This window comes from Lactuca virosa, chromosome 4 (genome assembly GCF_052849685.1).
Source record: "Lactuca virosa cultivar CGN04683 chromosome 4, Lactuca_virosa_CGN04683_v6, whole genome shotgun sequence".
NCBI classification, from domain to species: Eukaryota; Viridiplantae; Streptophyta; class Magnoliopsida; order Asterales; family Asteraceae; genus Lactuca; species Lactuca virosa.
The window spans coordinates 530,901,984-530,916,903 of record NC_136429.1 but is presented as its reverse complement, the minus strand read 5'-3'; the positions used below and the strand labels follow the sequence as shown (position 1 = coordinate 530,916,903).

General features: G+C 38.2%; 1 protein-coding gene across 1 annotated transcript; it reads left to right on the top strand.

Annotated features, from left to right (window-relative positions):
- The first annotated feature begins 11,530 nt into the window (after window positions 1-11,530).
- Window positions 11,531-12,474, top strand: LOC145103762 (Ubiquitin-like superfamily protein). Its single transcript, XM_079041023.1, has 2 exons — window positions 11,531-11,934; window positions 12,182-12,474. Exons 1-2 carry the CDS (start codon window positions 11,637-11,639, stop codon window positions 12,394-12,396), a joined length of 513 nt encoding a protein of 170 aa, XP_078897149.1. The 5' UTR covers window positions 11,531-11,636; the 3' UTR covers window positions 12,397-12,474.
- The last annotated feature ends 2,446 nt before the right edge of the window (window positions 12,475-14,920 follow it).

Sequence of the window (14,920 nt, the reverse complement as noted above, 5' to 3'; positions counted from 1 at the left end):
AACTTTGGTGTCCAAATCTGGTTCATGATATAACGTGCTCCATTATCCTTGACTTCTAAGTTTTTATCCATTCCCCTTAATGTCTCTCCTGCCACCTTTTCTGGTTTCAAAGCTTCCAGTTGAGCTTCCTTGATTTGTATGGTCAGGTGGGAATGGATTGTCATTGTTAAGGATTTTACTCGGCGGCCCGAGTACTCCTTCCTGCTTAGAGCATCGGCCACTACATTGGCCTTGCCCGGATGATAACGAATTTCACACTCGTAGTCATTCAGCAACTCCACCCATCTCCTCTGTCGCATGTTGAGCTCTTTCTGATTGAGGATATGCTGAAGACTTTTGTGATCAGTGAAGATAGTGCATTTCGTGCCGTAGAGGTAGTGTCTCCAGATCTTCAAAGCGAATACCACTGATCCTAATTCCAGGTCGTGCGTAGTATAATTAACCTCGTGCGTCTTAAGCTGTCTTGATGCATACGCGATAACCTTCCCTCTCTGCATGAGCACACATCCGAGGCCTTGATTCGAAGCATCACAGTACACTACGAAGTCCTCGGTTCCCTCTGGGAGAGACAAGATCGGTGCGCTGCATAGGGCTTGTTTTAACGTTTGGAAAGCAGTTTCTTGTTTATTTTCCCACTTGAATATCACACCTTTCTGCGTCAAGGTGGTGAGTGGTTTCGCAATCTTGGAGAAGTTTTGTATAAATCTTCGGTAGTAGCCAGCAAGCCCAAGGAACTGTCGAATTTCGGTTGGCGTCTTGGGTGCTGACCAATTCTCGATTGCCTTGATCTTGGAGGGATCCACATGTATGCCTTTCTCACTTACCACATGTCCAAGGAAATCCACTTCTCTAATCCAGAATTCACACTTAGAGAACTTAGCATAAAGCTTCTCCGCTCTTAGTGTCTCTAGCACTTGGCGTAGATGTAGGCGATGCTCTTCTTCGCTTCGCGAGTAGATCAAGATATCGTCGATGAATACGATTACAAACTTGTCTAGGTAGGGTCGACACACTCTATTCATTAGGTCCATGAATACCGCAGGTGCGTTTGTTAAACCGAAGGACATCACCACAAACTCGTAGTGCCCATAGCGAGTTCTGAATGCAGTTTTGGGAATATCTTCTTCTTGAACTCGTAGCTGATGGTAGCCTGACCTTAGGTCGATCTTTGAGAAGAAATTTGCTCCTTGGAGTTGGTCGAAAAGGTCATCGATTCGGGGTAGAGGATATCGGTTCTTGATGGTGAGCTTGTTTAGTTCCCGATAGTCGATGCACATGCGAAAGGATCCGTCCTTCTTCTTTACAAAAAGGACTGGTGCTCCCCAAGGTGAGAAGCTTGGTCTGATGAACCCTTTGCTCAAAAGCTCGTTCAACTGACTGGACAACTCTTGCATTTCTGATGGTGCGAGGCGGTATGGAGCTCTGGCTACAGGGGTAGCTCCGGGTATTAAGTCAATTCTGAAATCGACTTGTCGTGCGAGTGGTACACCAGGAAGATCTTCTGGGAACACATTCGGGAAGTTACACACTTCGGGGATGTCTTTGATGTCTTTCACGTCTTGTTTCTTGTCTACTACATGGGCTAAGAAGGCGTGGTACTCCTTCCGGAGATACTTTTGGGCTTTGATGCATGAGATGATTTGTAAATTCGCACTAGGTTTGTTACCATAGATGAGAAGGGTTTCGTCATTTGGTAGATTGAGGCGAACGGCCCTTTCGTAACATAGAATGTCGGCACGATGAGGAACTAACCAATCCATCCCGATGATTACGTCGAAGCTTTTTATGGTGACCGGCATCAGGTCAATTTTAAATGTATGGTTGCCTAGAGTGAGAGTACATTCTGAGTATATATCGCTAGTGCGTTCTACTTTCCCATTTGCCATTTCTACTACATAAGTATCCTTTAGTGATTGGGGATTTTGTTCAAGTAACTGTTTATATTGGTGGCTCACGAAACTCCTCTCCGCTCCACTATCGAATAGTACGCATGCATAAGAGTTATTGAGGAGAAACGTACCGGTAACCACCATGGGATCCTCGACTGCTTCCCCATGTCCTATTGCCAGGACTCTTCCTACTCCACCAGCATTAGGGGCTTGTGCTTTGGGGCAGTCTCTTTTGAAGTGACCTGCGTCTCCACAGTTGTAGCAGGTCCGGGTTGCCCCCGTACTGGCGACTTGGTTGATTGGTTGAGCCGGCGCTTTACAGAAACGAGCAGTGTGCCCCTTCCTGTCGCAGTTGTTACAGTGCATCTCCCTACAAGCACCATTGTGGTGAAAGTTGCACTTGTTGCACTTAGGTAGTTTTCCCGCATATGGCTTCGGTGGTGCTGGAGTGGTAGCAGTAGTGGCAGTATTAGTGGCAGCATGGACAATAACAATTTGTTGCTTCTTAACGGGGTCCTGTGCTGGTTGGCTCTTCTTTTCGTTCCAGAACTTCCTTTTGTTGTTTCCTCCTTTTGATTTATCAGTGGTGGTGGTTGTAGTATTATGACCGGCTCGGTGGTCAACAAGTTGTTGTGCCAGCTCCCTGGCACTGTCAAAAGTAGTTGGCCTTGAAGCCAGGACACTACTTTGCACGTGGAGAGACAGTCCCCAAAGGTATCGCTCCACCTTTTTCTCCTCCAGAGTAACCATTGTTGGGCAGAGGAGAGCCAATTCATTGAATCGGGTGGTGTAGGTTTCAAGGTCAGAGCCCGTCATCCTGAGGTTCCAAAGTTCTTGTTCCAGCTTTTGAATTTCACCTCTCGGGCAGTACTCCTTCATCATCAACGTTTTTAGTTCTGCCCAGGTTATGGAGCTAGCCACTTCGAGAGTAAGTGACTTAATCCGGCAGTTCCACCAAGTAAGGGCCCGGCCGGTGAAGGTGAAGGCTGCGAACTTAACTTTGCTCGCTTCGGGGCAAGAGCACACCTGAAAGACTACTTCGGTCTTTTCAAACCATTGCATCAACGCGATGACTCCCCCGCTTCCATTGAAGTTGTCGGGTTTGCCATTTGTGAAGTCTTTGTATGAACACTCTTTTGCACGCCACGTACTGTCTCCGTGGTTAGAGTGTGTAGCTCCCGATCCCGAACCACCAGCTCCGTTGGTCCCTATCTGCGACATTGCGGCCGCTACGGCTGCTGTTACTGCTGCCTGGAACATCGCGGGATCAAACTGTGGAGGCGGCGGCGGAGGAGGTGTTGCTGTGTTGCTGGAAGGTCTTGGTCTTCTTCTTGGCGGCATGGTTCTGTCATAAGTTGCAAAGTGCATACTAATTTAGTCGGGACATAATTAATATATTATATTTTAAAATGATCTTTATCGGTTACTTAATTAGTTGCAAAGTGCATACCAGTCATATGTGATTAAGATATAATAGTCCTTCGAATAGATGACCCTAACTCCAAGACCACAACCAAACAAGGACAGGAAGTGAAACAAAGATACATAAATTCTAAGTCTATAGCATCTTAGTTACATATGACCTTAGCGCATCCACTTAGCAGCTATTAATTTATAAATAAAGACCTATTTAATTATCAGATAATTTATTATAGTAACACAAAATACTCCTATAGTATTTGTAAATGTTTAGTTTTGAGTCCTTAAAGTATCCTTTGTAGTCTGTTATTAGGTTTGTTAGATTTGTTGTCCATCCTGACCATCCCCCGGTATATGCAAGTCAATTCCCGGACAGATATAGTTGATCAGGCTATATCCTTCCCGGACTTGATTTACATATACTAAGGCATACCCATAATGTACAACTCCTCTTCTTTTATTTTATGTTCTTCTAGTTATGACACTATATGAGCATGTATGCATGTATTTATACTTTTAAAAAAAAATCATTTATTTTCTAAAAGTATTTTTATTTGAAAATGCACAAATCAGAGACTATTAGTCCCAATTGTGTTTATAGTTTGTATATCTTATGTGGTTTGATATACTTAATTCACTATAAACTGCGCTCTGATACCAATCTGTCACACCCCCAAACCAAGGATGGCGGAAACGTCCGGGGGTGGAGGACTTCATGTATAGTATCATAACAGCAATTGTAATAGTAATTCAAGCAAACACAACCAACATATATATAATTGAAAAAAATTACATCATTGTATGAATTACATGTTTACGAATCAATTACAATATGTTGATAAAATATGAAATAGTAGACGCCTTAGCGTCCCATCCTCAAAAGCACTTGATTACCTGTTTAATGATTTCCTGAGAATACAAGTTGTTTGAAAAAGTGTCAACACAAAGGTTGGTGAGTTCATAAGCTTTTCGTTTGTAAAAGTAGTATTTGTGTTAGAAAAATCCAATATTTTCCTTAATGTGTAAATGTAGTCTTAAAACCCAAAGACCGAAATGTACAAGTAATTTGTCATATTTATAGTAAAACAATGCAAGTTTAAATCGACATAAACTCGTTAAATTTTAATGAAGTTCCCGTAATTTCCAATGTTTGTTAATACTTTATGTGAGTTTATTATAACCATACTATGACCAAGGTTGCCTAAAACGATGTTCTTCAGGCGTCGGAAATGTTATGACATTTGTCACCCCAGACCTATCGGTCTAACTGTTGCATGCAGTTTAGGTGTGGGTTTGTCAAACCCAATATAGATCTATACACAAGTATCACGCTCTCCCTCAAGGAGACTCTGGTTACAATACAGGACTTAATGGTAATTTGAAGTAAATGTCTCACAAAGTCATTAACGGAATTACGTGTTATGAAAACTTGGTACCGTATGGCCGTACCTTGCTTAATGAAAATATCCTTTGTATAAATGTACCCTTTTTAAATGTATGTGTTATGTAATGTATCATAAACTATACCTATTATAGTTTATCAACCAAGGGTAGTACGTGGTAATGTATGCAAACTATATTCAAAATAGTTTATTTAATGTTTGAATGTATCGATTGTACTTTGATTATAATCACTTGTTATTCTTTATATTTTATATGACCAAATCCAGTTGTAAACTGATGTGTGTCTAAATATTAAGATAAAATGTCATATATTGCAGTAACATATAATCACATAAAGATATACACCTTGCTCAACATGTTACAAGGTGAAATGAACTTAACAGCAACTTTTCGTTAAAAAACAGTTTCTGTTACCGTTCTTAGAAAATTTATAGAAAAATCATCAAAGCTCTAAATCCAAATCCGCAAATTTTGAGAGTTTGGAATATGAGTCTAGTTTGTTCGTAAATTTTATCATGATTTTTAGTGATCTCTAACAGAGGTGAAAATGTTCATAATCACAGACTGGTCCGGGTTTGCCTCTGAAATGACAGGCAGTTTTGTAAAAATCACCATAAATTGTAGAAAAATCATATGGAGATGTGCAAGTAGCCATTTTAAAGCTAAGAGTTTGAACTACTTGCACCTGAAACAGTTTTGAAAACTAAAATATTTAAGTTGACCAAAACAGTCCGTGATTAACGTCCATCTTTTCTGATGTAATCTGTTAGGAAAAGTTTAATTGTGTTCTTGATGATTTTACTTGTATTCCCCCCCCCCCCCTTAAACTTAAGAAAACATGTAAATGTATGGGTATGAACTCACCTTATGTGGTTTCAGTAGATGAAAGTGAGAGAGAGGAAGTGTTCAACCCAAGAACACTAAGAAGATGTCTTGACGACTCGAGAATCTAACACCGAATAAGATGGAACTTGTGTAAGATATCAATGATTTGAGTAGAATGGAGTTTAATAATTATGTGAATGATGAAGATACTTACTAATTGAAGAAAGAAATCCCTGGAGAAAGCCTTGAAGTTCTTGAAGTTGAGAGAAAAGATGAGAGAATTTTGGAGAGTGTTCTTGGTTGCTAAGTGTAGAATGAAAGAGTTTTATGGAGAATGAGGAGAGAGGATCAATCCTCCAGCTCTTAGAACGTGGGAAGAGCTGGAGATTGGCTGTAAAGGTCCACTAAGGAGACAAGGGGTAGTGGAAAAGAATGGCTAATCATAGAGTGAGGTGGTGGTGGTTTGCTTTTGCCATAAATTAAGGAAAAGCAAATATTCCCTCAATAATTAGTTCAATCACCAATTCTTTTAATATATTTTATAAAAACCCTGGAGATTTATATATTTTGGGGCCTTAGTTTATAAAATAAAGTTTTGGGTGAAAATCTCACGTTAAAATAATGAAAAACGGAGTTAAAATGAAGTCGTAGTCGAAAAACCGGTAAAAAGGAGCTGTCTGCGAGGCTTCGGACCTTCGGACCTTCGGACCTTCGGACCCTCGCTTCGGACCTTCGGACCCTTGCTTCGGATCAGAGGCCTCGGATGCGAGGCTTCGGATGCGAGGCTTCGGTTGCGAGGCTTCGGTCCAGAAGCTTAGGTTTCGGATCCTTAAAGCTATTTTACTCGTTTTTACTCCGTTTCAAGCGATTTTTGACCCGGTCAAGGGTCGAGATGACCCAAATGATTACAAAAAGTTAAAGTAACTTTTGAGTGAGATTTGGGAGAGATTCGGGAGAGATTTGGGAGAGATTTGGGAGAGATTTCAAATAGAAAGAGATAGAGTGAAAACGATTTAGAGAGGTTTCGTTTGTGCTTAATTTGAGTGTCCGGCTTCACAACGCAAGGTTCGTAAACCCCATTAAACCGTGTTTTAGTGTCTTACACAATCCCGATGATTGTGTAATAGTGTTTTATCGCTTTGGTTCGTTGTTTAGCACTTGTTAAGGCTAAGGAAAATCAAACACATGAACTTTCCAAATGATGATTTCTCATTAAAATAGCGAATTGTATAGTGATTACATAACGTAAACCCTAGCATACAAGGGTTATTGGAGTTGACCGGTTTGACTTGTTGACTTTGAATTGACCGAAATTTGACGGTTGTCACATCTCTGAATAGTGAAATGACTGTAATACCCTTGGGGTATTTATTTTCCATTTTTCTTTCATTTCTTTTTAAATCTAATATTAATTTATTTATTTTAATAATTAAAAAAATAAAAATGGACTCTCTCTCTCTCTCTCTCTCTCTCTCTTAGTGTTTCACTTGCAGAACCCACAGACAAACAAAAAAAATATTAGTCATCTTCATCAGACTCTTCCTAACTCATAACATACACATACTTATGAAGATACACATGTTTCGATTCTGAAACCTAATAAGGTAGCTTGTTTCGATTCTTTCCTTTGCAGAAATTGAACGTTTTTTTTTTCATTTCAAAAAGGATATTTGAAGGTAGCATCTTCTTCTCCCTCTTTCAGCTTCACTTTTTTCAGAATCCAAATGGGGTTTTCTTCGATGCATATGGTGTACAAAACCGATGGAATCCCCAAATCTCAGGGAACAAACCCCGATGTGGGTGTCCCTTCCCCCATTTCATTTTCAGGAACTCCATTTACAATCCTGAATAAAGAAAAAAATACAGAGCATACATGAAAAAACACACACCATCGCCTCCATCGCCGTAGGTCCAGTGCGATTTTTAAAAGCTGTGCGATTTCCGGCTTGATTCCATAAAGAAGAAGGATGCAACGATGCTTCAACCCTAAGTATGTACGATTTTGGTGAGAGGGAAACAAGCCATCAAACCCTTACACAATCAGATGCTTCATATTACATAAAAATCAGAAATCATCAAAATCCTGCTTCTAGTTCATTCAATCAGGAGATCGAAAGAGAAAAGTGAGAAGGATACCACGAATGGATTAAAGGAGGTTTCGGATTTTGCATTTGCAGGCACTGTGTATCGAGACTCTTAAAACCGATGTATACAGATAAAGAAAAATACAAAAATGAAGGTCTTCAAGCGTGCGATGATGATGGTGGCGATGACGATATGTTACCTTGTGCTTGAAGGATTTTTATGGTTCTTCTGCTTGTGTTTGCGTATGAGAGAGAGAGAGAGAGAGAAAGAGAGAATGTGGGTCCCTTTTTATTTTTTTAATTATTAAAATAAATAAATTAATATTAAATTTTAAAAGAAATGAAAGAAAAATGGAAAATAAATACCCAATGGTATTACAGTCATTTCACTATTTAGAGGGACCAAAAACGCAATGAAACTAGCTCAAAAGGACCACTAATCCAAAAAAGTCGGGGTTTGGACTAAAACCCCCAAAAAATGCATACCACAGGGACCATTTTTGCAATTTTGTCTTTATTAAATTATTTCCGAGCGGTCCCGATCAATCCCAAAATTAAGGTTTCATGACATTAGGGTTTTCCAAACCCTAATTAGGGTTTCCAACCCAATACTAGCCCATTAATAACATGGTTGGGCTTTTAAGTCAATTAGGGCTTCATTGGGCCCATTAGGCCCACTAGAGTTTCATTCGGCCCACTTTGTCCAAACATCCCAAACGAGTCAAAACGCAAACGAGGCACACCGCCACCCAACCCGACGGCTGGTGGCGGCAGGAGGCGGCAGCCACCACCTCACGGTGGTGGTTATGAGTTTTTCCATTATTATTCCGGTTACAAATTACAATAATACACACAATGGCCCAAAATAAACTTCCAATAATTACACCCACAACCACCTTGTGGCGGCAGACGGTGGTAGAGAGTGGCAGCCACCACCTCACGATGGTGGTGGTGGCCCTCTTGTGACTCCAGCCAAGACAACTACATACACGACACACACATGACACACACTTTTTTGTTTGCGAGATAAGCCCAGCCACCCACCTGGTGGCACGTGATGATGGCAGCAGCAGCCCTGGTGGCCACAACCATGACTAACGGCGGCGGCGGACGGCCACAACGAAACCCAACAGCAGCAGCTCCGATCGGCCCCTCCCACGACCACAACACTGGCTCAACACTCTTCTCATGGTCTCCGACATACAGCGAATCGTGAGCAACAGCAGCGACGGCATGAATGACGATGTCCCGACTGACGACTCCCTAACGGTGGTTCTCCGGTTTCAACAACCAAGGAGGCGGCGACTAAATGACTTCGACGATAGGGCACAGCGGCGGGTCTTCTACGACTTCGGCACACGACAACAGCAACCCGGTGGTCCACGACCCACCTTCATTCTTGTTCCGCCTCCAGCCTTCGACGGATCTCCCGGATGTTGGTTACGTTCCCGGTAGTGGTGTCGCTACGCTGGCAAAACGGGTGACGGATGAAGGTTTCCATGGTGGTGACGGAGGCTGAAGGGCAGCCTAACGAGCAACGGCGGCAACGTCACACGCAAGTTGATTTCCGGCAGCCCTCAATGTCTCCGGTCGTAGAAAATGTCACTAGTGGCCTTGCTGATCGGGAAAACGGGAGTAAAAGGGTGGTGGCGGCCGGAGGTTAGGGGGTGGCGGTTGCATCAGATTTAGGGTTAGGGTTGCAAGGTGACGGGGATAGCATGGGTTATATACCCGGTTCTCAAACATAATCCCATAACAACATAAATAGTCCCTCCTTCCCCCATTTCTTTCAAAATAAATCCTTAATTTACCATTTAAACCCCTCCTTCTGAAAATCCTTACAAATCAAGTCACGAAATTACCAATCAGCCCCCTAAGCCTTCAAATCCTTTCAATTTAAGTCTATTAATTACCAAACACACCATGACTTCTAAAATCCTTTTCAAATTAAATCCAGAACTTACACTTTAACCCCCGGAGATTCAAATCTCGTCATTTGGCTTCCCGAAACCAACACCCCACTAATTATTATTTGATTTTGGACTATAATAATATATAATAATAATAATAATAATTGTTTCCCGGGGTTCCGGGTTTATTATTTTATTATTATATTTTAAATGGGATGTTACATCATGTTAACCACACGTTTGGGGATAATAATTCGTACTCAAGTTGATTCCCGTCCCTAATTTATCTTGTAGAGATTCCCGAGAACTAAACCATGCATCCTTATAAGATATTATTATCAAAGGTACTCCATGAAACTTCACTACTTCATCTGCATACAACTTAGCTAAATTTTCAAATAGAGTCGATTATTTGATTTCCAAGAAAATGACACTCTTGGTCAATCCATCAACAATGACCCAAATAACGTCATGATCCTTACTTGTTGGTGGTAGTTCTACTCCTATATTGAAAGCCATTGTAACTTCATCCCAATTTTAACCCGAATTGTAGTGATTTGGATTTTCCGTAAGGAATTTGGTGCTCATATGTCACTTGTGCACAAGTAGCACACTTAGAGATATAGTTGGCTGGTTTTGGTTTCATTCTCGGTGACTAAAAGTTCCTTCTCAAATCTCAATAAGCCTTCGTACTTCCAAGGTGAGTTAAGTATTTTCACTTGTGTGATTCTTCTAGGGCCAACTTCCGATTTCCCCAAACTTAGGAAACAAACCATCCACCATAACTCATCAAATTGCAACTTATCATCTTTTTGAGTGAATTCTTGTCCCCTTTAATACCCCAAACGAACCTTCGGTTTTGGGCTAAATCCATACGGCCAATGTTACCGGACTCCTTAATCAGGCCTGACCTGAGATTTTGGAGGCCCTGTGCAAAAATTAAATTAAGTTCCCATACATTTATTGTAAAATATTATTACGGAAATTTCTTACCGCTAAAGACAAAAATTGGTCACGCCTTGATCACAAATCAAAATTCTATCAAAAAAGTGATAATACCTTCTCTATGTTCTTTTTCAAAGATTAATCATTATCAAAATTTATAGTATTATTTTCAAATGCATTTTGCTCCACTGAACGAACTCTTCATTATGATGACATTTTGGCATTTTTCCTATAATATATCTAATTGAACTAATACTTTCACTCTTGTTGCATCTCTCAAAACAAAAATCGTGACGTTTTTCATATACTTAATTTGACCTTATAGCGAAATACACTTTCAAAATTTAAGTTAGGCTTTGGAGCTTTAGTTTCATAGTGTACATATTTATATATCAGTGTCAGATTCTAATCGGTATTCATAACATATTTAATAAACATATTTTTTATTGTTAATAATATACTTCAACTAACATATTATTATTATTTTCTTTTATTTTTTTAGTAATATAAAGTTAAAGAAATTTCTCAATCCGAGGCGCCTTATGATTGGAAGCCCCGTACGACCGCACACCCGCATGACCCCAGCCCACCAGGGCCGCCACTGTCCTCAATGCACAAATGGTCTTCTACATCCCCCAAAAAAGTTGTTCCATCCATGCAAGAATCAAAATCTTTGATTTCTAACAAAAAAATGACCGCTTCGGAAAAAATACACATTATATTTCATTTTAATTTGAAATGGTCACAAAAATTCAGAAGTTAGATATTTTTCTATATCTCATAAAATTATGTAATTATTTTTATGAATATTCTAATTTTTAATGTAATTTATCTGTTTTAATTCTTAAAGAAGACATTTTTAAGGCCGACAGTTTTTTTGTCAGGTCCCGGCAATTTAGCGAAAGCCGCGTTTAAGAATTCGTCATCAACCCCCATGTGCATTGGCACCCTTAAAATTCAATACATGACGTGTTTAATTTAATCTTCATTCGTTTAATGCACCCCAAAGAAACTAAACTAACACCACTCAATTATTATATATGTCTTGTTTGGTTCCCCCCCACTTTTATCCTCTTTACATCACAACCCCAACCCCAAAGTTTTATATAAACACAACCCTCCTACTAATCTCTCAAAAGACAACAAAAACACCTAAACAAATGATGAAACTGAAATCAAAGAGACTATACCGAAGCTTTTCAAGGTTGCGCAGCGGCAGTAGTGGTGGTGTGAGTGGCGGCAGCGGTGGCGGCAATTGTGATGGTGAGAAGAGGGGCAACACAACGGTGATGGGATCAATGGGTGAAGTCAAATGGGAACTGAGACCTGGTGGGATGCTTGTGCAAATTAGGAAAGATGTTGCAGGTGGAGAAAGTGTTACAGAAGGGATTATTATTGTCCGGGTGACTACTATTTCACAATGGCATGATATTTCTGTTCGAGCGACTTCAACTTTTGGTAAATAGCCTTTTTGATCTGACATTAACTTTGAAAAAAAAAAATGAAGTGACAAAACATGTTTCGACCTTTTCTTGTAAGAAATGATTGGGACAATAATCTTTTTTAGCTAATATCTAAATCTCCATTTGAATACTCATATCAAAACCACTTATTCAGTATACAAAATGATTTTTGAAAAATATGTAAAGTCACATGTAAGCACTATACATATTAACATTCTTTCCATTTTCCATTTTCTTAACAGGAGAACTGAAGAGCATATTATCATCAATGACAGGCTTTGAGACGAAAGAGCAAAGACTATTGTTTAAAGGGAAAGAACGAGAAGATGGAGAACACCTGCACATGGTTGGGGTTCAAGACAAAGACAAGGTACTGTTGTTACAAGATCCAGCCATCAAAGAGAAGAAACGTCTTGGGTTAGACAAACCACCTCTATATCGTACAATCACTGTATAAACATTTACATAAAAGCTAATAGTTCTCTACATACTTGTTTATGTAGAGATATCGTCCTAGATTTTACTAACCACATCACCCTCTTATTTTTTGAAGGGTGATGTTAGTCATATATATATATATATATATATATATATATATATATATATATATATATATATATATATATATATATATATATATATATATATATATATATATATTTTGCTTATAATAGTTAGGAGCTATTGTTGTATTAGCTACCTCTTATTTTAAAGGTGATGCTAATCACTTAATTGTATGTATTGGTTTGATAAATGAATATGTGTTCGTTTGTATGTGTAAAAAATATTTTAATGATATTTGTTTGTGACTTCATGAAATGTCTTATTCGACAAGTTATATAAAACTTGTTTTCTTTAGTATTTTTTTTCTTATTAAATTCTCATATGTTCTCACTTATCGATTTTAATGTTGTTTGGCCATATCCTAAATCTCTTTCTCGCTAGCAGAATGTAACATCTTTAATTTACTTTTTTTTTTTTAATTAAGATTGCATTTTTACCACTTATATCAAACAAAAATATTCAGACAAACATCTTTATTGTAATAAAATTAATCTATTCGTAAATTTAACAATAACAGTTTGTCTTATGAAAAAAAAAATGTTACAATTTAAAACCACACCAAAGTTGCCGTCGTTGACTCTGCCGTCCGCCGTTGACCTTTGGGGCAGTGGCGGACATGTTTGGAGCCCGGGGTCCTGGGCTACTGTTCCGGTTTAATTAGCTCGTAAGTGTTAAAAAATAATTTATATAGGTGCAAGAGCTCTAAACATTGCTCTTAAATAAATGGCATGGACGCATGGTATAACTAAAACTAGCCTAAAACAATTAAAAAAAAAGCCTAAAAAGAATAAAACATAAGACCACAAAGCTGGAACAGTACACATAAACCCAATACCCAATTCCCTAGTCTATGATTTTGCTGCAGTAAAAAAAAAAAAAAAAAAAAAAAAAAAAACTCCTTGCTCTTTATTAAGCTGCGATGCAGAAAAAAAATCCGTTTTTTAACCCCAACTCCAAGACATTTGTTTTGCTCCAACTCTTGAAGTTATTTCGATTTTGCTCTCTTATAAGATGAAACAAGTAAGTATTTATAATTTTTGAGGTTTATGAAATTATTAAAATTAGTTGTTTTTTGTTGAAATTTCTTATTGTTTAGAAGAAATTAGTACTTGTTTACCTTAAAAATAGTTGTTGAATTGTTGTTACTTGTTAGATACTTAGATTGTTAGATAAATTGATTGCTTACTTGTTTCATACGGAATTGTTAGGATAAAATTGGGTCATTTTTTGGAAGAACAATCATCAATAAATCAAGTGTTGGAGAATCCTCCAAAAGACCATGCTCCAATGATTTAAGTTTTGAAGAATCCTCTAAAAGACCATGTCCTTCTTATCAATCATTCTCTGCGGTTTCTAATATAAATCCACAACCAACAACTACTCCAACTACAAATGTTGAATTGAAATATTCTTCCACGAGACCCGGGTGTTAGACCAAAGATTACAACTTACAATCCAAATCAAAGAGATGAAATAAAGAGGGCATATTTGCTTCAAGGGCATATTTGTTTCAAGAACCTTGTCAACCAAGAGGTCATGCATTCCCTTCAAAGAAAATAGATACAAAAGAAAGAAATTTTGTTGTTAATTGGTTTGATGACTTTTATTGGTTAGAGTATAACATAAAAGAGAATAAAGCATTTTGTTTATTTTGCTATGTATGTGGAGACATGGTTGGACAACAAAAAAGGTGGATACATTTGTTTCACAAGGTTTTGATACCTGGAATAAAAAAATCATTTAGAGATCATATGGGTGGTATTGATAGTTTTCATCACAAAGCAAGATAAAATTATGAATTTTTATTGAAAGAAAAACAATTTATTAGTGCATCCTTCAAGAAGCAAAGAAAAATCGAGGAGATTAACTATAAACTTCGTTTAGGTGCTTCAATTTGGTATTGTAATTTTTATTGAAAAATGGTTTACCATTTCGGGGTCATGATGAGTCGAGTGACTCCATTAATAGAGGGTTTTTCTTTGAGTTATTATCTTTCATGAGAGATCATAATGATGTCATTCGTAATGTTACCTTAGAAAATGCTCCTCAAAACAATCAAGTGACATGCTCAAGGACTCAAAAGCAAATTGTTGAATGATTTTCAATAGAGATAATTTTAAGTATTTGTAAAGAAATTGGTAAAGATGTGTTGAAAATAATGAAAGGTTTTTTTTATCAATCTAATCATTTTACTATTTTGCCCTTTGTTGGTATATTTTGTTTTTTTATGTTTGTGTTGCGGTTTAAACATGTACAAGTTGTTGAAGGGTTCAAAGTGTAAATTTCGTCGGGTTATCTTGCGGGTAATCGGGTAAAAAACTATCCGGTGTATATAATGTTTATTTCTGTACGTTTGATAGTTACGTTTTTTTCTCTCGTCTGTAACTTTCTCTCAGAGATTTTATTCTCCAGATTAG